A 25600-nucleotide genomic window follows, 5' to 3' on the forward strand; every position below is an offset into this window, starting at 1 on the left:
TCTGCGCTGGGATGTCCTGCGCATGCGTGAATGGTCAGGGCCGCCTGTCCTGTCCAGGCCTCCGTACAGCGCTCTGTTGTCAGGAGAAAGAGGCGCCCGCTGTACATACTGATGGGGAGGACAGGTGAGTGCATTTAGCTTAGGAGAAAACGGTAACGTCGGGGCCCACGAACGGTGACCGGGTTCCCGGAGGTGGCCGCTGTCCCTGGTGCTGGGCCTATCAGTGGCAGCAGGCCTGCCCCCTCACGTAGCTCCGGGCCTGCACCGCCCCCTCCCGGCCCAACTCCCTGCTGTCATCCCGGAGCCCAGCTGTCACCTGCACCAATGGGAGGAGGAGGATGATACCCGTTATACGGTTATACGCCGCACTGTGCCCGCCACCGGGGCCGTGACTGACAGCTGCTCCCGGGGAGAGAGAGGGAGGGAGGGAGAGCTGTCACTCACATACCGCCCCCCCCACCTGTGCGCCCCCACCCCGGCCTCCTTATATGTGACGTCACAGCCTCCTTATGTGTGATGTCAGCCTCCCTATGTGTGATGTCACAGCCTCCCTATGTGTGATGTCACAGCCTCATTATGTGTGATGTCACATCCTCCTTATGTGTGACGTCACAGCCTCCTTATATGTGACGTCACAGCCTCCTTATGTGTGATGTCACAGCCTCCTTATGTGTGATGTCACAGCCTCCCTTATCTCCAGCCTCCTTATGTTATGTCATACCCTCCCTTATCACTAGCCTCCTTATATGTGATATCATAGCCTCCTTATATGTGATGTCATAGCCTTCTTATATGTGATGTCATAGCCTCCTTATATGTGATGTCATACCCTCCCTTATCACTAGCCTCCTTATATGTGATGTCATACCCTCCCTTATCACTAGCCTCCTTATATGTGACGTCACAGCCTCCTTATATGTGATGTCATAGCCTCCTTATATGTGATGTCATAGCCTCCTTATATGTGATGTCATAGCCTCCCTTATCTCCAGCCTCCTTATATGTGATGTCATAGCCTCCCTTATCTCCAGCCTCCTTATATGTGATGTCATACCCTCCCTTATCTCCAGCCTCCTTATATGTGATGTCATAGTTTTTATAATCCTTCCACTGTTTGGTCCACACTGTGACAGCTCTTTGCACATTATATTTATACTGTAACATCACTCGGTGCTTTTATCTGTATGAACAAGGAAATTAAAGTGATAATAATCAGTTCTTAAAGGGGTTCTCTGGTTACATTTTTTTTTTCAAATCAACTGGTGTCAGGAAGTTATATAGCTTTGTCATTTACTTCTATTTTTAAATCTCCAGTCTTCCAGTACTTATCAGCTGCTGTATATCCTGCAGGAAATGTTTTCTTTCCAATCTGACACAGTGCTCTCTGCTGCCACCTCTGTCTGTCAGGAACTGTCCAGAGCAGAAAATCCCCATAGAAAACCTCTCCTGTTCTGGACAGTTCCTGACATGGACAGAGATGGCAGCAGAGAGCACTATGTCAGACTGGAAAGAATACACCACTTCCTGCAGGACATACAGCAGCTGATAAGTACTGGAAGACTGGAGATTTTTTAATAGAAGTAAATTACAAATCTATATAACTTTCTGGCACCAGTTGATTTTATTTTATTTTATTTTTTTCTGGAGAACCCCTGTATTGCTTAGATTTTTCTTACTGATAAAAGCCGGATACTCAAATATGTTCTTTGTTCGGATCTCTTTCCGTGTTCTCATTGTCTTTTTATTATTTCATATTTTGTACATCATTATGGGCCAGCCATTTTGCCCCAACAGTGACATACAGCAAGCCCCATGGACGTAGATACAATGGGACCTGCCCCATCGATAGGAATGGGAAACATGGCTGAGCATGCTCTGTGACCTTTGAAGAGGTCATTCCATAGGGAGGGGGAGGCTGAGCTGCTGTTGTCTTATACTGGGGCTATCTATATGCTGGCGTCACCTATTACCGTAATACAGATGATTTTATAGATCATCTTTCTTCATTACATACATAACAAAACGTTAGAGGGGAATTAAAAAAAAAAAAGGTGTCAGTATTATTTTATAATATAGACAGTAAGATGGGAAATTGGGAAAAAAAAAAACAATCAGCAAAAATTCTTAAAAATATGTTACCTTTTATATATCCGGCTGTGCTTCCAGATTGATATCTGCAGTAGTAATAAATGAAGAAGAGAATGGATCAACTAAAAATCACCAACATGATGGATCCAGACCAGTGCGGCTTTACCGCAGGCCGATCATGTCAGACTAATCACATTGATGTCTTTGATTATGTCACAGAAGTGATGGATGAAGATGCCGGGGACATCGCCTGTCTGGACTGCAGCAAAGACTCTGATACAGTTCCCCATAAAGAGCTGATAGAGAAGTTAGAGAAAATTGTACTTAAAGGGGGAGTCCGGGCAAAATAATTTTAAGACATGTTGTTGCCCAACAAAAGTTATGAAAATGATCGTTTAACGATTTTGAAGCAACGATTTAGTTTTTATAACGATCAGCGTTTAGACGAACGTCTAACGAAATAATCGGTGTTGCTATCGTTTTAAGATCGCATAAGCCCATCTCACACACAGGGTGAATCGGTGAAGGACTGTTTACACAAAGCGATCTGTGAATTTTTAGCGAACGACCAACAATGACTAAAGAACATGTTGAAAGATCACAATGAACGATTTTTCGCTCGTCGCTTGATCGTTTGCTGCGTTTACACCAGCCGACTATCGCTCAAATGCGATCGTTATTGCGAAACTTCTAACAATCGTTCCGTGTAAACGCACCATAATAGACACTTATTATGGGAAACGTATCTATAGGGAATTTTCCCTGCACTTACTACAGCATGGCGTGTTCAGGTCTCTGTAAAGCTGCCGACAGTTTGTGACGTGACATCACCAACTTGACAGAGACCTGAACACGCCATGCTGTAGTAAGTGCAGGGAAAATGCACTACAATCACACACGACGGATCCGCTGCGGATCCCTGCCCTGTAATGTCTATGGGCAGACATACTCGCAGCAGGATTGACATCCCGCTGCGAGTATGTCAGGACACCGCCCCATTAACCCCCCGCCGGACGGAGCTTATACATTACCTGCTCCGCGATGCGGCTTACTTTGGGGGTTCCCGGCTAGATATCCCGCTCAGCCAATCAGTGTGCTGCAGGGTTAACGAGGCGGTCAATTGACATCCCGCTGTGTGTATGTCTGCCCATAGACATTACAGGGCAGGGATCTGCAGCGGATCTCACTGCAAATTCACAGTGAGAAATCGGCTGCGGATCCGTTGTGTGTGTTTGTACCCTACGGGTATGTTCACACTTAGCAAATCAGGCGGAATTCCGCCTGTCTCAGTGTGTCATTGCCTGTCTATAGGAGAGCGTGTGCTCCTCCGCTGCCGCTGCTCTCCACTCCACATGTCACTTCTTTGAGTGGACAGGGGAGGAAGCGGACGTGCGCTTGGCCTTCCATTCATTCACTGCAAGACACTGAGCACGGCGGGGTTCTGCCGTATTTACTCAGTGTGAACATACCATAAGTGCGTCTCCCATAATAAGTGTCTATTAGTAATTTTCGTAACTTTTGTTGGGCAATAACATATCTTAAAGTTATTTTTCCCAGACTTCCCATTTAAAGGGGAACTATCAGCATGCTAGACAAATTTTACCTGCTTATAGCTCCATAGTGGGCATGGGATGCTGAGGATGAAGGCATGTCTTTTAGCTTCATCCTCAGCGCCATTCCTGTGCTGTTGTTTCCGGTAAGCTGTTAGGAGTACTGTGGGCATGGATACTGCCCCTCCAGCACCAGTCTGATCGTGAGGCATCGGTAATCCGTCTGTTAGGCGATCGGCTGGATCAGTGCTTGGAGGAGCGGGAGCCATGCCACCAGTGCACCTAACAGCTTAACGAGCACAACTTTCACTGCAGGACTGCAGCCGCTGATTGGCTGAGGCGGGACTGCAGCCGCTGATTGGCTGAGGCGGGACTGCAGCCGCTGATTGGCTGAGGCGGGACTGCAGCCGCTGATTGGCTGAGGCGGGACTGCAGCCGCTGATTGGCTGAGGCGGGACTGCAGCCGCTGATTGGCTGAGGCGGGACTGCAGCCGCTGATTGGCTGAGGCGGGACTGCAGCCGCTGATTGGCTGAGGTGGGACTGCAGCCGCTGATTGGCTGAACAGCAATAGTGAAGACAGATGGAAGACTGGAACGGTAAGTATAATTTCCCTGCTCCCCTCCCTACCAACACAGCACAGACCGCTACTGCTGCCGAGCTGGAGGCACCAGGTTAAATACTCGCGTCTCCCATTGATTTCAGTGGGGCTTGTGACTTGAATCGAGCACTCGAGTATCAAAAAATATTCAACTTGAGTAACAAGCATTGGAGTATTTTGGTGATGTCCAGCTACAAGCAACCAGTGATGACGTCACTAATATTGTCTTATCTGCCCATGGCTGCAGGGGTGTAACTACCACTGTAGCAGCCATGGCTGCATCGGGGCCCCATGGCCTGCTCATGCAATACACTGGGCCCCCTGAGCTGTCCCCATTTGCAGCATCTGGTGGCCAAGTAGTCCTCCCAGGTTCAGCAAATGTCCCTTTAACATGACAGTTTGACCATAGGGTGAAAGGCATAAAGGCCCCCCCCCCCCCCCCTTCAAAATGTAAAGAATAAACTAAAAAACTAAAGTACAAAAATTAGCTCTGACCTTAATGGAGAAGTCTGGCAACATTAATAATTACACTGTCGGCAGGGGATTGGGGGGAACATATACTTGTCGGTTGTTGTGCCCTCGCAGCGCTGCATCACTGGCCTCCCGGACCCGGCTCGACCTTCTCTCCATTTCTTAGCCAATCAGTGACTGCAGCGGTGACTGCCCTAGTCACTGACTGGCTGAGTGGGGCATCCATCAGCCGAGTGGGGACGTAGCAGGGGGGAGAGATGGAGAATCCTGGCAGGGGTCCAGGAGCAGGGCGGGTTGCGGCGCTGTCAAAGCACAGGAATCAGTAAGTATAGTTCCCACACCCCCTGTGTTTTTTTATTTTTTTAATTTGTCCGGACTTCTCCTCTAAAGGGAAATTGGCAGCGTTAATATGGGTCACAGGGCACTCCGAATGGTAAGTATGCAATGCTCCTATGATCGGCAGTATGCTTATATTCATATATGTACTCTCCATTTCCCTTTAAGGGGATAAGATAAGAGACCGGCGCTGATAGATGGATGAAAAAACATCAGTATACAACAAAAGGATTGGGCACTTGGAACCCAACATGCTCAATCCTTCTCTCCCCTGATATCTGCCATGGAGGTAGGGGGATTGGTTTGGCTGACACATCTAATATGTACGGCTAGCTTTAGGCACTATGGGTGAAGATTTATCAAACAGGGTGTAAAGTGAGACTGGCTCAGTTGCCCCTAGCAACCAATCAGATTCCACCTTTCATTCCACACAGACTCTTTAGAAAATGTAAGGTGGAATCTGATTGGTTGCTAGGGGCGACTGAGCCAGTTTCACTTTGCACCATGTTTGATAAATCTCCCCCCTTTTGTATTATGTTAAAAACCTGAAGCCTTGATGTCATTGTGAACAGAGCTTTACCTAATAACCCGTTCCCAATAGGATCTCATGACATCTGTGCGCATAGCGAATATTTTTATTATGGACGATTTTAACCTTTCTTCTTTTGCCCTCCTTCTGTTTCAGGAAGCCTGTAAAGCTGAGAAAAGAAGAAAATGCATCATGGTAACGGCCCCCCAAACACTACACGACAGCTTCAGCGCTCCAGGTCCTTCACTGGCAATGAAGGAGAGGAATCTTCAATGCAAACCAATCTGCCTCAGTCTCCTGCTCCATCCTTTGCACCAGCAGTCAGCTCTCCCGGACCCCAGTCCCCTAGTTACCAAATACAGCAGTTAATAATGAGCCGTAATCCAGTTGCCGGGCAAAATGTGAACATTACCCTACAGAACGTAGGACAGGTGGTGGCGGGAAACCAACAGATAACGCTGACTCCACTGCCTATCCCTAACCCGGCCTCTCCTGGATTTCAGTTTAGTTCCCAGCCAAGGAGATTCGAGCATGGTTCTCCATCGTATATTCAGGTTACGTCCCCAATGTCTCAACAGGTACAGACTCAAAGTCCGACGCAACCCAATGCCGTGCCAATCCAAGCATTACAGGGGGTCAGAGCAGCCACAGCCGGAGCCAGTTTGGGAATGTGTAGCCAGAGTCCCACACGTGGATTCGTGGACGCCAGTGTACTTGTCAGACAGATCAGCTTGAGCCCTTCGAATGGAGGTCACTTTGTGTTTCAGGAGGGATCTGGCCTTGCACAGTTAACACAGGGAGCCACAGCACAGGTACAGCTTCCATCTGGGGCGGCACAGGCCAGCATGAGAGAACGTAGACTGTCACAGCCACATTCTCAAACCGGTGGAACTATTCATCACCTCGGACCTCAAAGCCCCGTGGCAAGTGGAGCCAATATGCAGACGCTGACCACACCAGGCCACATAACCACAACTAATCTACCGCCACAGATAAGCAGTATTATACAGGGACAACTCATTCAGCAGCAACAGGTTCTCCACGGCCAGCAGCTGGGTAGAACCATTAGTTTCGATAGGACTTCGGGAGGAATGATAGCAGGAGTAGCAGGGGGTACATCTTTTGGCATAACAACGCCGCCAACGCCAACAAGTCCATCGCGAATGTCCGGTCCACAGGGACTCTCTAGTCTTCCCCTTACTCAGACAGTGAAGAAACAAAGTAAAAAACTTGAGGAGATCCCACCGGCCAACGCTGAGGACGCCCAGATGAGGAAGCAGTGTCTGGAGCATCATCACAAGACTATGAAAGCGCTGAAGGAAAACTTTAAAGATTACCTTATCGAGCTGTTTTTCCTGCAACACTTTCAAGGGAACATGATGGATTTTTTGGCTTTCAAAAAGAAACCGTCAATGGGTCTCCAGGGTTACCTCAGACAGAATGACTTGGATCTAGAGGAGGAGGAAGAAGAAGAACAATCGGAGGTTATTAATGATGAGGTAAGAGCCGTCTTGTTCCATTGTGAGATACTGATAGGGATATGTATTGGCTCTTATTAACCATTTCATTCCTAGTTTGTTGCAATCTTCTTTCTTACACTAAAATCTGCCTTTTATGCATTATGTTGATGCATGTACATGAGGATACTGTACCTATGACCAATGTCATCAAGAACCTAGGGTTCTAGGATCTATGACATAAATGCAAAATCTAGATGTTAAAATGGTCCCCAGATGATGTGCTAAACAAAAATTTTCCCTGTTCAGGGACCCCCAGTGATCAGCTGTAATCTGTGGGGAATCCCAGCTGTGTTCGGGTTTAGCAGGGATGTGGATCCTTCTGTCATCCAGCTGTTGCAAAACTACACTTCCCATCATGCCTGGACAGCCAATGCTTTAGCTTTGAGAACTGTAATTTTGCAACAGCTGGAGGGCCGAAGGTTCCCCATCCCTGCTCTACATCGCCGCAACAGTGGAGGTGAGTGATTTCCCCATACCCATTCATAGCAGAGAGAGTGTAATGCCTGCCAGGCTAAGTCCTCCAGAGTGACAGGAGCTCTTTATAATTACTCTTCTCTGACCAGGACATGAGGATTCAGAAGAGGGGACCCCCCCCCCCCATCCCTTAAAATTTTTTACTACATTGATTCCTTAAATGGGTATTCCGGGCTGGGGTTATTTTTATTGTATGGCCAGGGAGGGGGTAAATATATAAAAGGAGCCGGTCACTTACCTCCCTGGTTCCAGCGCCGGATCGCGCCGCCCCCGTTCTACCTTCCGGCTGTTGCTTCCTGGTCTGAGCTGCGGCTTGAGAAGCCGCAGCTCAGACCAGGAAGCGGCAGCCGGACGGGAGAACGGGGCACCGCGATCCGGGACCCGGTGCTGGAACCGGGGAGGTAAGTGACCGGCGGCTTCTTTATCCACCCCCTCCCCGGCCGTACACTCAAAATACACATAGCCCGGAGTACCACTTTAAGGGTGGGTTCACATGTACCATATCCACAGCAGATTTTGTCGCATTTCAGTAGATACCTTCCCTGTCACATCAATGAGATTACTCGCAACGGGATTGTCATTGGTTACATTTTGATTTTAATGTACATATATATGCAGTGGATGAAGAAACCATAAAGTTTTGGTGGAATCAGCGGCAGGTCACATCTCCTGCTGTTCTGCAGAAATTGCTACATATTAAAGGGCTGTTAGTTATTTGTGTCTTTGTATTACGGGTGGGACCTCTATTAGCTGCCTAGTACCGTCCACATAACAGGCCGAGAATGGAAGCCACTTTTTGTTTTTGACATTTAGATGGTTGAGTGTTTTGTTTATTTATATAATTTACACATTTTTATGTTTAGAATTTTTTTTTTTACATTTTTATTTGTAGTTATGTGTTGTGTATATTGCATTTGTTAAAGAAAAAATTATCATGAGGTTAGAAGGCTGTAACTTGCTGATATGTCCCTATAGCGCACGGGACACTGAGGAAGGTGTTAAGTTTCTCACCTTCATCCTCGGGGCTGTTTGTTTATGCTATTTATGCATTTAGTGCACTAGGGGTGGGACTACTGCCCCCAGTGCACTGATTCGGCCCACTCCATTAGAACAGGCCGGTTGACAGGGGGCTGATTGCTAATAAGGTATACAGAAACAGTAAGAAACTTACCTTCATCCTCAGCACCCCATGCGCTATAGAGACATAGTAGCAGGTTGGATTGTTTTAGCCTGCTGATCCATTTCCCTTTAGGGTGCCTTCACACACACCGGATGCGTAGTGGATTTCACGCTGCGGATTCGCAGCAAAATATGCTTCTATATGTAAGTTAACCCCCCTGACGGCCGGAGCATACATCACCTCCTCCCCACTCCGGCTTGCTTTGGGGGTTCCCAGCGTCTGCTCGTCCTGCTCAGCCAATCAGTGCGTGAACAGGACGTCCTGCCGAGAACCCCAAAGCAAGCCAGAGCAGGGAGGAGGTGATGTATGCTCCGGCTGCCGGGGGGTTAACTTACATACTTACAGCGGGATGTCAATCCTGCTGCGAGTATGTATTCTCATAGGGATGCACTGACACCGGATCCGCAGCGGATTTCGCTGCTAATCCGCAGAATGAAATCCGCTGCAGATCCGGTGTGTGTGATGGCACCCTTAAGAACAATCCATGCTCACAAATCAGTTTAGGGAACGTTTTTTCATTCAGTGTCCTGACGTTCCTGACCATCTATATACTATAATGTACAGTTAATTTCCTTTAATCCAGTATTATAGGGACCAGAAGGGGCGAGAATATTTGATATTCTAGATTACGGATTACTGTAGACGCTTCATAAAGAAACACAAATACAAAATGGGCCACTATTGTTATTTCTCATTCGTATCTTGTTCTTCTGGTCTGGTAGAATCCCATATTATATCGCGATGTCCTGCAGATCCTCAGGTGTTGGATTAAGGGAATTTCACTGTATTTAGTATAAACTTGGTATAAACAGGTGATGTAAGGCTATGTATGTGCATTTGGTATATGGGTTCTGTAGTAAATGTATATAGGGGGCCGTTGCTTCTATTGGTCAGGCTGTCCTACCACCAAGCAGACTTCCAGCGTCCGCAGCGCAGTCAGCGATACAGGTGAATACATTTCTGCTATACTTGTGTTTCTTTCTTGTCTTTCTTTCTCTCTTCCCTTCTCTGTTCTTATTGTTTACCCACTTCTTGCTATTGCAGTGCTCCTCAAGCCTTCCCCCTTTCCAAGGGTTGTGTGGTCAACTATACGCTCCAGCATCCATTGCTTTCTAAGTGTTGGGGGCGCCTTTGTGTGACACCTGTCTGTCATGCCACTTTGCCTTCCTTTTTAGAGGTTCACGGGAGCAAACAACCACCCGGTGTCGATCATTGCTAGGTGCACTGACACAGACCAAAAAAAAAATAATAATAATAATAATAATTTTAAAAAATCTAATCCTGACATTGCATAAAAGGCAATATTGTATGTCTGATTATTGGAATCCATATTCATATAGGTGAGGAAACAAAATGATTTTTCCTCTTCTTGAAATATTTCCTCTCAGGTAAAGATTGTGACAGGAAAAGATGGGCAGACTGGTACACCTGTTGCTATTGCAACCCAGCTTCCTCCCAATGTTTCTGCTGCTTTTTCATCCCAGCAGCAGCCATTTCAGGTACCTTTTTGATGGTTCTACAATGTGGCCTCATCTCAGATTTCCTTTTTTTTTTTTTTTTCTTTTTTTACATCCATTCCAGTTTTTTTTTCTAAGCAGATCTATCTACTTCCATATATTAAAGGCCATCATGTATCATGTAAACTCCTTCACCCCGAGAGAAACATTTACTGCACCAAATGTTGACCAAATAGGCGATGTAGTTGGGGGGTGACGCGGCAGATCCGTGTTTATGGGGGTCACGTGATCCGCCGACTATTAAACACTCATCCCACTGCTGCCACCAAGACTCAGGGGTGAAAGGGCCCAATGACAAAAGTTTTCAACCCATCGAAATGCATGAGCAACATTTTTTTTGGGTGATATTCGCACACGTACCAGTAATGTGTGGTTCTTGCATTTGTCTATTTTTTTATTTTTTTCATTTTTCTCGTGAAGCATTTTTTTTTAATTTCTGTCCATTTTGAAGAGCAAAATATGTAGGTTCCAAAGCACAAGACATTGACCTGAACTTTTTCATTTGTTAAGACAGCAGATTTATTGCACACATTTAACAAGCAGGTGATGTACATGTACAAGGTGGGAAACTGCAAATATCATGGTCGATATGCAAAGAGGAAAAATAACATGGCTACTAGACTGCATTTTATGACTGTTCCAGTCTATACAATATTAGCAGATATATATATAATCAGGACTGGTGCTAAAAATAAATCTACAAGTTGAAAGGGAAACTAAAGGCTCTATTACACCAAACTATTAGTGGCTGTACTTGGCCGATTACTGTCCGGCCAATAATCGTTTAGTGTAATATTGCATGTTGAAAGACCACGAGCAGTCGATTTGCACAATATCGGCTGATCGTGGTTTTTCAACATGTTGAAACGACCCGATCAGTGCAGCAGCGACTGCAGCAGAGTGCAGCTGACTTCAATGGCCAGCCCGAATCTAAGGATCATCCAGGCAGCCCCCCTCACCTCCCTGCTCGCTGTCTATGCCTATAATAGCACAAACAGCGATCAGGGAACGAGGAGGAAACAAGCTCTGACCTGACAGGCTGGCGATGGCTTCCTCCTCAATATTGTGTCATGTAATACGGCCTTAACAGCAGGTTAGAAGCTGCTATGTTCTCATAATGCACAAGATGCTGAGTAATTTTCTTACTTTCACCTCAAGCACCATTTTCACTAAATCTTGTCTTTAAAAGAGAACACCGTAAAAAAAATACACTGTGGGCAGGAAATGTGGGGAACATATTAAAAAATGTATACTTACCAGTCCCTGTGCCCCTGCATCGCCGAGTCAACAGGCTCCAGGACCCCCGCCGGAAATAATTTTCTCCCTGCTTTCTTGTACATCACGACCTGGGGGAAAGCACCTGCTCAGCCAATCAGTGACTGCTGCTGTGTCCTGTCCTGGCTAACCGGGGCACTCATCAGCAGAGTCATGATATTGCCAGCTGGGGTCCGGTATTTGAAGGGCATTGTGGGGACACGGGGACCGGTAAGTATGCATTCTTTATTATGTTTCCCCTGCCTGCACTTTTTTTTTCTCCACTGTGTGTCTTCTCTTCATTTATGAAGATGAGCAGCGGGCAGATGGGTGCACCAGGGTGGTAGTCCCGCCTCCAGTGCACCAAACAGCCTAATTTCCATATTGATTAAAGTGAGTTGTTAGCCAAAACGGGGCTGAGGATAAAGGTAAGACAATTATCTATGTTCCCAGCTTCCGTACGTTTTGAGAACAGCGGGCTTCCCTTTAAGAGGCGCACACTTCTTAATAATTTTGGCCATGTACCATATACTAAAATGTACCTAAGCATTGAGGCGGTGTAACCACAAATAAGAGAAACACCAGGAAACCGGCATCGCACCAGGATACATTCCCCGACAGTGTGTACACTTCTACATATAATAAAGGAGAACTTCAGGAAGAGTCATGTCCTCTCAGTGTGCTTCCATCATGTAGAAGATACCTTATTCCTTCAGCCGTGTTTGGGCCACATGACAAGGCTCTTGGGCCTCATAACAATGGGAGATAACCCGCCACAGGAATGGGATATCCTAAAAACTGCAGCCACGTTTGTGTTCTCATTACATTGGTAAACCTTCCATTGACAGTTTCCACCTATTAATGCCGCTGTGCTTTCTGTCCCAACCACTTAAATGTCCACTAAACTCATAGTAAAGTCCTTATGGGAGACTGAGGGTGCTGACAGAGCAGCCTGGTTGCATTGTGAGCTCTGGTAGTGGTCACACTGCATATAAGACGCCAAATTTACAGATATACTGTAGCTGGAAATAACACAGCCATTGGGGTTATATATGTAGAAGTGGCGAGGACCCACATCTCCGTTCTATGATCCTTAGGTTACTTCCCTCCACTCTTGTGTGTAATACCTGTGGGATCTCACCTATTAAAAGGGCAACTCCAGCTACTTTTTGGTTATTTCCAGTCTGACACAGTGCTCTCTGCTGCCACCTATGTCCATGTCAGGAACTGTCCAGAGCAGCAGCAAATCCCCATAAAAAACTCTTCTGCTCTGGACAGTTCTTGTCACAGACACTGGTGGCAGCAGAGAGCACTGTGTCATATTGGAAAGAATACACCGCTTCCTGCAGGACGTACAGCAGCTGATACATACTGGAAGATTGGAGATTTTTTATATAGAAGTAAAATACAAATCTATGTAACTTTCTGAGACCAGTTGATTTTAAAGAAAAAAAAAAAATACAGAAATATCCTGTTAAATTAAAGGATAGGACCAACCTGAGCTGCCCCCCCCCCCCCTCTCCTACCTCTATGGTATGTATGCCCCATCATAATTTATCTGCTGCGCTCTCCTTTACCTTTTCATTTTATAACTATTATTATAAGTTGATTGGACTCCTAGGTTTAGTGGAACTTTTAAGGCCGCTGCTATTGTGCATTGGGATACACATAAAGCTGTGACTATAAGCTGCATACCCCCCCGCTTCTCAAGTCCCATTGGCTTCTGCTGTTACTTGGCTTTGCCACATAAGTTGTCTTTGTTGGCTTTCTTCTCGTGTTTTTCCCCGCCCGTCCCTTCTCTCTGTTCTCTACTCTGCATCTCTACTCTCTTGATATCAGTATGTAGATATGACATGTTTCTTGTGACAAAAACAGGTAAATTGTTCAGATATGTAGAAATTATGCCGTGCACTGTATTATCGACTATAAGGAACGATTGTGCCATCATTTTCTCTCTTTCTGGTTTTCTATCACCTAAACCTGGGTGAGTGATCAACAAGTGTTTCTCATATTCTAAAAAATCCAGAACATCTATAGAGGTATCTATAGCTAGTATAAAAGCACTCAATATGGACCCGATAGTTTGGTGTGATGTCACATGGATGGCCGTGAACCACTGCCAACCAGAGAACAGCTGACGCTAGATGGCAGCTATTGTTCCGGAAGACTTACCAACTTACTTAGTCCTGCCCAGACCCCACATACCACTATGCGGCTTGCTTCACACTGCCTTAAAATCTTGGAAAAACGCCACTAAAAAAGCCATGGCTTTTTTTTTTTTTTTAAGCAAAAAAGCCAGCTGCCTAAGAAAAAGATAGCTCAGACATAAAGGTAAAAACGTTAGAAAAAAACACAAATAAAAAAATCGCATTGGCAGTTTTTTTGGACATCTGAAAAACGACACACAAAAGGGAATTGTGAGGGCACCCTGCTGCTGTTTTTCTGGCCGTTCTTTGAGCCAAAGCCAAAAGTGTACCCACCGGGAAGGAAAGGTCTTTTCCATTCATTTCGAACCACCCCCCCTCCCCAACCCTACCTTGAAGATCTGCCTGTCCCATAGGCTCCATTCTATTCAGGCATATTCCGCCATCTGCCCAAAAAAGAATTGCCATGTCAATTCTTTGGTCAGACAGTGGAATCTACTGTAGAATGCAGTCTAAGGAATGGGCCGATGATAAAGCACACGGAATCCGCTGGAGCTTATCCGCGTGATTTTTGTAGTGTGCAAGGGCCTGTAGAGTGTGTTCACACTAAGGAATAGGCAAGGGCGGAGGAATCTGCATGGAAAAGTTTCCGCGGATTTTGTCTCTCGTGCCTGTGTGCATCTCCACTAGTGCCATAGACTCCATTCTGTGGCCTGATGGATTCCGCCGTCCACCGATAGCATTGACATGTCAATTCTTACGGCAGATGGCAGAATTCGCCCGACCATAGAATACTCCATTCTATGGCACGGGCGGAGATGTGCACAAACGGGGGCGAGCAATGGATCGTTGATATAGGTTTTAACCTATAATTGTCGGGCGCATCGCTACGTGTAATGGCGGTGCACGGCCAGCGACTGACGATATACATTACCAATCCAGACTGCAGAGCTCCTCTTGCGGTCTTCTTCTCCCCGGGTCCCACGTGCTCCAGCTTCAGAGCGGCCTGTCAGCTGAGACGGGCCACTCTGAAACTGCAGTGCGTGGGACCTGGGGAGAATAAGACCGCAGGAGAAGCTCTGCAGCCTGGATAGGTAATGTATAAAGTTTATGCAAGGGCTGGAAGGAGAACGGTAACTATGTCCATGCAGCCCTTGTTAAACGATAATCGGGCCGTGTAATAGGCCTAGTAAACGAGCGCCGATCTAGCAGATCTGAGCTCGTTTACAGTTATTATTGGGCCCGTGTAATACTACCCTAAGGGTCTGCTACCCTTTACTCCGTGCAGTAGGAGCGGCAGCGGCAGACCGCCGTTCTCCTCTGCAGGCCACCCGATCTAAGGATTGTCCAGACAGCCATCAGACTGGGTGGGGTATAATAGCGGCCATGGATATCAGTGTCTTTGTTTCAAGTTACGGGGAAAATGACAAAGCAGCCAATCACAGCTCACCTCATATCTGTAACGCACCCTGGTAACATGAAAGCCGAGAGATTGGTCGCTGTGAGCACGTCAGACAGTTTTGATTTTTGGCAAATCTGATGGATTGGTGGTATTATTGAGCTGTCAGGTCAGGATGCAGATTTGCCCCAATCCAAGTCCAAAAATCCACAGCAGAAAGCTAAGGCTATGCCCATAGTACTGTGCAGATAACTAGGATCACTGAAGAGATGTAAAAACCTATTTTAAAGCGACTCTGTACCCACAATCTGTCCCCCCCCCCCCCCCCCATACCACTTGTACCTTCGGATAGCTGCTTTTAATCCAAGATCTGTCCTGGGGTCCGTTCGGCAGGTGATGCAGTTATTGTCATAAAAAAAACAACTTTTAAACTTGCAGCCCTGTGCCCAACGGCCGTGACCTAGAGTGTCTGTGCATTAGGCTGGCACACCCCTCCGTGCCTCCTCCCCACCCTCCTTATCATTAGGAATGCCCCTAGACCATTTTCTCCATGCTGAACATTGCACAGGTGCCTTAACGATCAAGCCTATGTGCCGGGCTGACACAGGTGGGGAATAGAAGACAATAGAATAGCTGGATCATTCCTAGTGATGAAGAGGGTGGGGAGAAGGGACAGAGAGGTTGTGCCAGCCTAATGCATACACAATCTAAGCCCCGGCCATTTGGCACAGGGCTGCCAGTTTAAAAGTATTTTTTTAGGACAATAACTGCATCACCTGCCGAACGGACCCCAGGACAGATCTTGGATTAAAAGCAGCTATCCGAAGGTACAAGTGGTTTGGGGGGGTCAGATTGTGGGTACAGAGTCGCTTTAAAGGGGTTATCCAGCGCTACAAAAACATGGTCACTTTTCCCCCTACTGGAGACCAGTTCAGGTGCGGTTTGCAATTAAGCTTCATTTACTTCAATGGGACTGAGTTTCAAAACCCCACCCAAACTGGAGACAACAGTAGGGGGAAAGTGGCCATGTTTTTGTAGCGCTGGATAACCCCTTTAAGACCTTGTTTTTCTGAGAATAACTACTGAACAATGGCATCTAGGCTTTACTGACATCTCTGATGCCCCGGCATTATCCAGTGACCCCTGCATAGCAATGTCACTGAAACCTACGCATGGACACTTGGAAGGTTACTTTGCATGAGAGATTTTTCTTTATTGCTTAGTAAGAATACTAGTGATGGCACTGTTGACACATACAATTATCAGGGGAACTAGGTATGTCTCTGTTATGGGGGCCCTGTGATTGACAACGTTATGGGGGCATTGTGGCTGTCACTGTTATGGGGGCATTGTAGCTGTCACTGTTATGGGGGCATTGTAGCTGTCACTGTTATGGGGGCATTGTGGCTGTCACTGTTATAGGGGCATTGTGGCTGTCACTGTTATGGGGGCATTGTGGCTGTCACTGGATATTAAAGGAGAAGGCCGGACAAAGTTTTTATTAAAGTATTGTATTGCCCCCCAAAAGTTATACAAATCCCCAATATACACTTGTTATGGGAAATGCTTTTTTCCCTGCACTTACTACTGCATCAAGGCTTCACTTCCTGGATAACATGGTGATGTTACTTCCTGGATAACATGGTGATGTCACTTCCTGGATAACATGGTGATGTCACTTCCTGGATAACATGGTGATGTCACAACCCGACTCCCAGAGCTGTGCGGGCTGTGGCTGCTGGAGAGGATGATGGCAGGGGGACACTGAGGGACACAGGGCACTGGAGGGACACTGAGCATCCCCCTGTCATCATCCTCTCCAGCAGCCACAGCCTGCACAGCTCTGGGAGTCGGGTCGTAACATCACCATGTTATCCAGGAAGTGACATCACCAAGTTATCCAGGAAGTGACATCACCATGTTTTCCAGGAAGTGACATTACCAGGTTATCCAGGAAGTGACATTACCAGGTTATCCAGGAAGTGACATTACCAGGTTATCCAGGAAGTGACATCACCATGTAATCCAGGAAGTGACATCACCATGTTATCCAGGATGTGAAGCCTTGATGCAGTAGTAAGTGCCGGGAAAAAAGCCCTTTATAAGCATTTCCTGTAATAAGTGTATATTGGGGATTTGTATAACTTTTGGGGGGCAATAAAATTCTTTCACCGGACTTCTCCTTTAAGATCTATTTTAAGAACCATAACCCATTCCAGCACCTTGGCATAACGGCACATCAGAGGGCTTCTGGTTAACATACTATTACATCAGGGTGATTATACAGGCAGTGCCTCTACCATCACTGGTGGACATATAGCTGCAGTCGCATCCGCTAGGGTCAAGAGGACCTCAATGCCAGCAGTGAACCCTCTCGGTGCTGCCACCATGCCTGATCACTGCACAGTACATTGGACTGCGATGTCACTATGGGGACAGCCCGGGACCAGAAAATATTTTCTAATAATTTTTAGGGGTACAAAAATGCTAAACAATAAAATAAAAAATAGGCTAATCATACTAATCATTTATCTGTTTTATTAAAAAAAATTATCTAACGCCTATAACCATGTATTCCATTTTTAGCTCCAGTAATAAAAAAATGATGGTTATGGATTTTTACTGTATCGCCCAGTGTTTTCCCATCCAGCTAAATACATGTGTATGTATACTGTACATGAACACAGACTTTACTGCACAAAGGACTTCTCCATGTACTCCATAATCCGCTAAACCAGTGATTTTCAACCTTTTTTGAGCCGCGGCACACTTTTTATACTTAAAAAATCCCGGGGCACACCACCAACCAAAATGGCACAAAATGACACTAAAACAGTACATATTATACATATAGTTCACGGAGTTCACTCTTGGGGGTTTTAAATCAGCTTCTTATCACCACAAGAGCTGCTTTTTAAGCCCTCAAGAGTGACATATGCCGGGCAGAGATCCTTTCAATAAATTATTCATTTTAAAAAAAGTGAAATAAAAAAGGATAACCCCCTCATATATACAATCCCATGTAACCTCATACATACAGTGCCATGTATTCCCATATATATATATATATATATATATATATATATAACAGTCCCATGAAAACTCATACATACAGTCCCACGTATATGAGCACATAATTATCAGCACCATATACTGTGGTGATGTGCACTGTATAGCCACAGTATATGGTGCTGATAATTATGTGGCTCATATAACTGCAGTATAAAGGGGTACAATGAGACGTACTATGGCCATGAGGCCAGAGTACAAGTGCCCCCTGCTTTGCCCTCATACAGTAATAATGCCCCCTGCAGTATGCCCCCATATAATAATAATGCCCCCTGCAGTATGCCCCCATATAATAATAATGCCCCCTGCAGTATGCCCCATATAATAATAATGCCCCCTGCAGTATGCCCCCATATAATAATAATGCCCCCTGCAGTATGCCCCCATATAATAATAATGCCCCCTGCAGTATGCCCCCATATAATAATAATAATGCCCCCTGCAGTATGCCCCATATAATAATGCCCCCTGCAGTATGCCCCCATATAATAATAATGCCCCCTGCAGTATGCCCCCATATATTAATAATGCCCTCTGCAGTATGCCCCCATATATTAATAATGCCCTCTGCAGTATGCCCCCATATATTAATAATGCCCTCTGCAGTATGCCCCCATATATTAATAATGCCCTCTGCAGTATGCCCCCATATATTAATGCCCCCTGCAGTATGCCCCATATAATGCCCCCTGCAGTATGCCCCCATATAATGCCCCCTGCAGTATGCCCCCATATAATGCCCCCTGCAGTATGCCCCCATATAATGCCCCCTGCAGTATGCCCCCATATATTAATGCCCCCTGCAGTATGCCCCCATATAATGCCCCTTGCAGTATGCCCCCATATAATGCCCCCTGCAGTATGCCCCCATATATTAATGCCCCCTGCAGTATGCCCCCATATAATGCCCCTTGCAGTATGCCCCCATATAATGCCCCCTGCAGTATGCCCCCATATAATGCCCCCTGCAGTATGAGAATATGCACCAATAGTTTTAAAAAAAACAAAACAACAAACCATCATACTCACCTAATCGGCGCTGTGTGTTCTCCCTCCTCTTCAGGCTCCGTCCTGTGAGCCGCGGCGACTGAACCTCCGGCAGGCGTGATGACGTCACATCATCACGCCTGCCGGAGAGGTCACGTCCCGGCCTCCCATAGGCTGCTGGCATGAAGTGCCGCGGCCTATGGGAGTCAATGTCAGAGCAGGACGCTGACAGGTCCTGCTCTGACATTGTGCGCGATTGAATGTTTCGCCCGCTCACTGTGTGAGCGGGCGGAACATCAATCCATCGGCATATCCCTAGAAGCTGCGCGGCCGCAGCTTCTAGGGATATTAAAGGGACAGTTTCTAATTTCCGACCGGGATCCCGCGGCACAGCTGGCGGGTTCTCACGGCACACCAGTGTGCCGCGGCACCCCGGTTGGGAAACGCTGCGCTAAACCACATGTAGTTTTACAGATGATCCGTATTTAACCACAAATTACTTCATGGCGATGATTCAAGGGATTCCTATGAGTAAATATTCCATGTAACTTGTGTTATATATGTTTTATTTTATCCCACGTAGCAGTCTCTGACAGGGAGCGGAGCAGTAGGAGCAGCAAATGCCATAGATATCGAGGCCTTTAAAAGACAACAAGCCCTTACGCAAGCAGGTAAGTCCACAGCGAGGTGTAGTCTATCACTGACTAACATGTACCAGTAAAGCGGGAAAAAAAACAATTGTTTTTAAATCTATACGTTATACAGATTTGTAAATTACTTCTATTTAAAAATCTCCAGTCTTCCCGTACTTATCAGCTGCTGTATGTCCTGCAGGAAATGGTGTATTCTTTTGTGTCTGACACAGTGCGCTCTGCTGCCACCTCTGTCCATGTCAGGAACTGTCCAGAGCTGTAGCAAATCCCCATAGAAAACCTCTCCTGCTCTGGACAGTTCCTGACATGGACAGAGGTGGCAGCAGAGAGCACTGTGTCAGACGGGAAAGAATACACCACTTCCTGCAGGACATACAGCAGCTGATAAGTACTGGAAAACTTGAGATTTTTAATTTAAGTGGTTAATAAGTAACCTGCACCTGTTTTTTTAATCCAAATTATTTTTATTGAAATATATGCATTTTTTCTTTAACAAACAAAAACTCCCCAGAGGGCATACCCTCCGACCCCTACCCTCCCTAACCCTCCCCCCACTCCTCAGTCCTGTCAGTTCCAAAGTCCTTGTGAGCATACATAGAAGTCTGCAGTCCACGGTTCTCGACCTCATTCCACCGCGTGAGCGGGTCTGCAATTGAAAAATGTTCACCAAGGGCAATTAAATGTAAAGCACGACCAAGTAGCCTGACTGGGCCATGCCCTGCACACCTCCCACCAGCCAGCGGAGACAAGGTACAGGCAGTGATAGCATAAATCGTCCTTCCTCCCTGCCCACCCCACCTCCCAGCCTATGTGTGAGAGCCAGTGGACCCTAGTTCAGGGATAGCCAACCATTTTCCCCAGAGTTTCTCAAATTTCTTGGATGCTTTTCGTTGTTCATACGCGTACCTCTCCATGCCAATCAGCCAATTAACCTTCCCCACAAATTCCGAGACCGAGGGAGGGGTCTCGTCCAACCAATGCTGCGCAATGAGTTTACGCGCCATAAATAGAATACGGGCTACTGCAGTTTGTTCTACAACAGGTAGTGCTACGTCTTCCACATATCCTAACACATAAACCAGTGGAGACTGTTGCAATTCCACTGAGTATGCTTTTTGTATGGCCGACGCCACCCCTCTCCAATAGCGGAACAGCTTGGGACAGCGCCAGAACATGTGCAGTATCCCCCCTTCATGAACATGACAACGTTGGCACATGGGTGTGTCCCGGACCCCTATGCGGAAGAGGAATTGTGGTGTGCGATACACCCGGTGCAACAGGTAGAGGTGTGATAGCCTATGCTGCTCCCCTAAGGACAGTTTAGGTGTCATTTCCATTATTTCTGTCCATTGACCTTCCTCTATAGGGCCTATGTCTGCCTCCCATTTCTCCCGCAACTGAAGGGGAAATCTATCTAGGTGCTTGGATATAATATGTCGGTATAAACAGGAGATAAGTCCCTTAGTGGACTCAGAGTCCCCTACAATGTTCATAGGTGGCAGATAATGTACGTCTGATGCCAATATTTCCCCTTCCGCTTCACATGCATGGCGTAGCTGTAAATATTTGTAAAATTGAGTATGGGGCAGTACAAATTGACTTTGCAGTTGGTCAAACCGTTTCAGCTGTCTGCCATCATACAATTGCATTACTCTCCTAATTCCTGTGTCTCTCCAGGCGGAAAACCCCTCCAGAAAATACAATTCTCCCAACCATGGAGTATCCCATATGGATGTGTATTGAACCTGCACCTGTTGATTTAAAAATAATTATATATATATTTATTTATTTTGTCGGAGTACCCTTTTAAGTGAGCATCTCTAACATCAGCAATGCAGTTCAATAGTCACTGTCACTTAGCATCATAGCAGCGTCAGAGGTTTTGATCAATTGGGTCGGGGGTAGAGACCCCTACCGATCGCTAAAACAAATGTGCAGAAACGCCCATAGATCATAGTTTTACAGGCAAACAATCTAAATATTTAAAATTAGGTTAAAAAAAGGGGCCAAAATGTTTCTTTAATCCTGTTTTTTTTCCCAATTTTTTTTAACCTAATGTGAAATTTTCACCACCTTATTGTACTACAGAAAAAGTTAGAACTTAAAAAAAAAAAAAACTTTTTTGAGGTGTTTACGTTCCTCCAAACACTTGGTATATATGCCAGAATCAATATTTCGGCACATAATCAGCAAAAAAAAATAAAAAATAAAAAGTTCCCGACACTTAATTTTTACTTCTGTAACAGACGTAACATTAAACTGTGTGGGAACTAAGGGACATTTTCACTTCAAATTTAAAGGGAAACTGTTTGCAGGTTTGATTAATCTAACCTGCTTATGGTGCGTTTACACGTAACGATTATCGTGCGAATTTGCGCGATAAATATCGAATTCGAACGATAATCGTACGTGTAAACGCAGCGAACGATCAAACGACGAACGAGAAATCGTTCATTTTGATCTTTCAACATGTTATCAAATCGTTGTTCGTCGTTCGCTAAAAATTCGCCGATCGTTCCGTGTAAACAGTCGTCACGCGATAGTCCGGCGCCGCCTGGCCCCCCGCTCATCCGCAGTCCCCTGCGCCGGCTCGATCGCCACCCCCGCCACCGCTCTGATCACCACCCTTGCCGCCCCAATCGCCACCCCCGCCGCCGCTCTGATCGCCGCCGCTGCTCCGATCGCTCGATCCTCTTCAGCCAATCAATGCTGAAGAGGAGCACTGATTGGCTAAAAAGGAGCCGTTTGAAATTCCCGGCTCCCCTCTTCAGCCAATCAGTGCACTGAAGAGCGGAGTCGGGGATGTCGAAGACCTGCTACACGGAGCAGGTAATGTATGCTCACGGCCGGGCCGGCGAGGGCGATCGGAGCGGCGGTGGGGTGGCGATCGGAGCGGCGGTGGGGTGGTGATCGGAGCGGCGGCGGGGGGGGGTGGCGATCAGAGCGGCTGCGGGCGCCCTATTGCAAAACGATTTTTCCGTACAATATATCGTACCGTCTAAACGCTGATCGTTATGAAAAAAAAAAACGTTACTCCGACATTGTTAATCGTCCGATCGGGCCAATTAACGTTTCGTGTAAACTTAGCATTATATCTCCCTATTGTGCACGGTGGAATGAGGATGAAGATAAGCCACTTACCTTCATCCTCAGTGCTGTTTCAATGCAGTTTGTAGTGTAATCTTGTGCCCCCAGTGCTCTAAACGGCCTTACTAGATGCTGAATTAAACTATAAACAAAGCGAAACAGGGCCATAGATGAAGGTAAGAGACTTACCTTCATCCTCAGCGCCCCATTTGCTATAGGGTGATATCTGCAGGTTAGATTCATCTCATGTGTCACTATTACATGTCAGTAGTTGATGAAAGTAATACTTACCCTTTAAGACTTGCCTGTTTTGCTCGGTTGTTGTCTCCTGCGTTGATATGGCCCCGATGACATGATTGCTGCTTATAATAAGAGAAGTCTTTCTGATCACCACAGACCCTAGCAAGAGACCGCGCCTTGACGTAACACGCCATGGAATGGTTTACCAGCATCCCGGGGTGGCATCTGGTGTATCCCTACAGCAGCTCATGCCCACTGCACAAGGTATCACCATCTTTTTGACATGAACGCTTTCTATTTGTTATGTATAGATATAGACCATTTTTGTTATTTCTTTTTACCTGCTTTACACCTGACTATTATTTCCTTGAAAAGATGTGTGTTTATAATCTCCTTGTGTTTTTCTGTCCAGGGGGAATGCCTCCTACTCCACAGACTGTACAGCTGACAGGGCAGAAGCAGAACCAACAACAATACGATCCCTCCAAGGGACCCCCTGTGCAGAATGCTGCCAGCCTGCATACCCCTCCTCCACAGTTGCCTGGTAGGGTGCAGACTCCCAACATTCCCATATCTTCCCTTCCAGCTGCCCTGCACCTGGCACAACAGCAGCAACAAATCACAGAAGGTCAGATTCAGCCTCAGATCCAGGTACAAGTCAAAACACAGAGCTCGGGGGTGCCGCTCCAGGTATCTCCCCAGAATCAGCTGCCATCGCAGATCTCACAGTCCCTGCAGCCGGCATTTCATGCTCCGATACCTATAACTGTATCCCAGACACAGGGCACAGTTCAGCAACAGGTAAGGAAGGTTGAGTTTGCATAGGTTTCTACCATCCAGGATTCCTGTCTATATTGTATACTAAACCTGAACATTATTGCAGAAAAAAAAGAAATTTTGAATCATCTAACTCATTGTTTTCTTTACCATTTCTTTACCATTTGCTGTATATGTGTATACAGAGGTTAGGGAGGGCAGTGTCTCCTGTGTACCTTGCATGGCCAAGAAAAACTTTGTTTGATGTCCCAAGTGTCACTGCAGCAAGTGCTCAGGAGGTGGGCCCTTCTTTTTAGGCTGGGTTCACACCACGTTCTTGCAATCTGTTTTTTGTAAAAAAAACGGATGAAAACTGATGAAAAAAACGGATGCAACTTCCATTATAAAAAAAAAAAAAAAAAAAAGGATCAAAACGGATCAGTTTTTTTAGCCTACACAAACGTGGTCGACCTCATTTTTGTGTCCACTAAAAAAAAAATGATCCGTTTTTTTTAATATATATATATATATATATATATATATATAATGGTAGTCAATGGAAAAACGGGTGCACACGCATGCATCCGTTTTTTCTATCCGTTTTTCACCTGCTTTTTGCGAAAAAAATTGGATTGCAAAAATGTAGTGTGAACCCAGCCTAAGATGCCCAGATCTTTCCTGGCCCCTCCTCTCAGCTATGATTGACATTCCTGGTGGTTTCCCATTGGACACTAGAGCTGTCCGTCATTTGAGAAGCTAGAAGAGCTCTATACACAGAGATTTCTGGGCAAGCAAAGTGAAGAGTCCACTTCCTTGACATTTGCCGCATTGGCTGCCAGGATGCAGTTTGTATGTCCAAAGCACAGGGTGACAGGACACTCCGCCGTCGCTTTACCTTTAAAGTGTAATTGGAAAACGGGATAATCTGGTATTTTTTTGGCTAGGCTTCAGTCTACATTGGCGTCCCCTATTTTCATTGCTTTCGATAGTTTTTTTTTTGATACGGAGAAGACAATGCATGAACTTTATAAGCAATCTATTGTTTCCCCAATAGACTGTGACCCTGATGAGGCCGGCTGCAGAGTCCCAACAACGTCTTACCAACAGCAACACACAACCAAGTTCGTTTGTGGCTCCTGCCGCTCTCTCTATCAATAGCTCCGCTGCATCCTTCTCACTGCCGACCAACAGAACCAACCAAGCAGCAAATAAAGCCCTGTCTGCCAGCGTCTCCAAAGCCTCTGCTGGTACAGTGGGCATTAAAATCCCGACTCCTGCACAGAGTGCTGCTGGGGCCACTCCAGAGAGCTCACAAGACAAACTGATGGAACAGGTGAGACAAGTATTACCAGCAATATTACAAGTCTTCTTAGTCAGCTACTTCACCTGCAGCATGTGTTATCCCATCCGAGTTAACGTTATTGTCTCACTTATTCAATGTATTATTGGAGTATGTTTGATGTTGATAAAGCGTTGCTGTATAAAATATTGTATAAAAGTGCAGCTGACACTTTCCTTCTTGTTTTATTTCTTGCACCCTCAATGGCCAAGTTTAAAGAGGAATTTTGGTTAATAATGATTTAACACTGTTCAGTCTCCTCCCATAATGTAAGCTTGTGTGTAATAGGTTTCTATTACATGAATTGGGCCATTTCTCCGCAGCACATCCTGACTCACACCCTGAAGCTGCTGAAAATCCTCACTGCCTGATCCACTCTGTCTCCACTTCTCTGTCCTCCCCCTCCCT

At 46.1% G+C, this 25600-nt stretch overlaps 1 protein-coding gene across 17 annotated transcripts in view; it reads left to right on the top strand.

The window, feature by feature from the left end:
- LOC138785263 (E1A-binding protein p400-like) overlaps positions 1-25600 on the top strand; it is a 110359-nt gene continuing 84759 nt past the window's right edge. For 9 of the 17 annotated variants that reach the window (XM_069961019.1, XM_069961023.1, XM_069961018.1 and 6 more), the window contains exons 1-7: positions 1-124; positions 5730-7072; positions 10136-10246; positions 19701-19788; positions 23236-23361; positions 23510-23898; positions 24908-25186. In XM_069961019.1, the coding sequence (XP_069817120.1) occupies positions 5759-7072; positions 10136-10246; positions 19701-19788; positions 23236-23361; positions 23510-23898; positions 24908-25186 (2307 nt within the window). In that variant the 5' untranslated portion in view covers positions 1-124; positions 5730-5758. The remainder of the gene's footprint in view (positions 125-5729; positions 7073-10135; positions 10247-19700; positions 19789-23235; positions 23362-23509; positions 23899-24907; positions 25187-25600) is intronic. The other 8 variants (XM_069961022.1, XM_069961033.1, XM_069961034.1 and 5 more) reach the window with 4 other exon arrangements.

Source organism: Dendropsophus ebraccatus, chromosome 3 (assembly GCF_027789765.1).
Source record: "Dendropsophus ebraccatus isolate aDenEbr1 chromosome 3, aDenEbr1.pat, whole genome shotgun sequence".
In the NCBI taxonomy this organism is placed as follows: domain Eukaryota; kingdom Metazoa; phylum Chordata; class Amphibia; order Anura; family Hylidae; genus Dendropsophus; species Dendropsophus ebraccatus.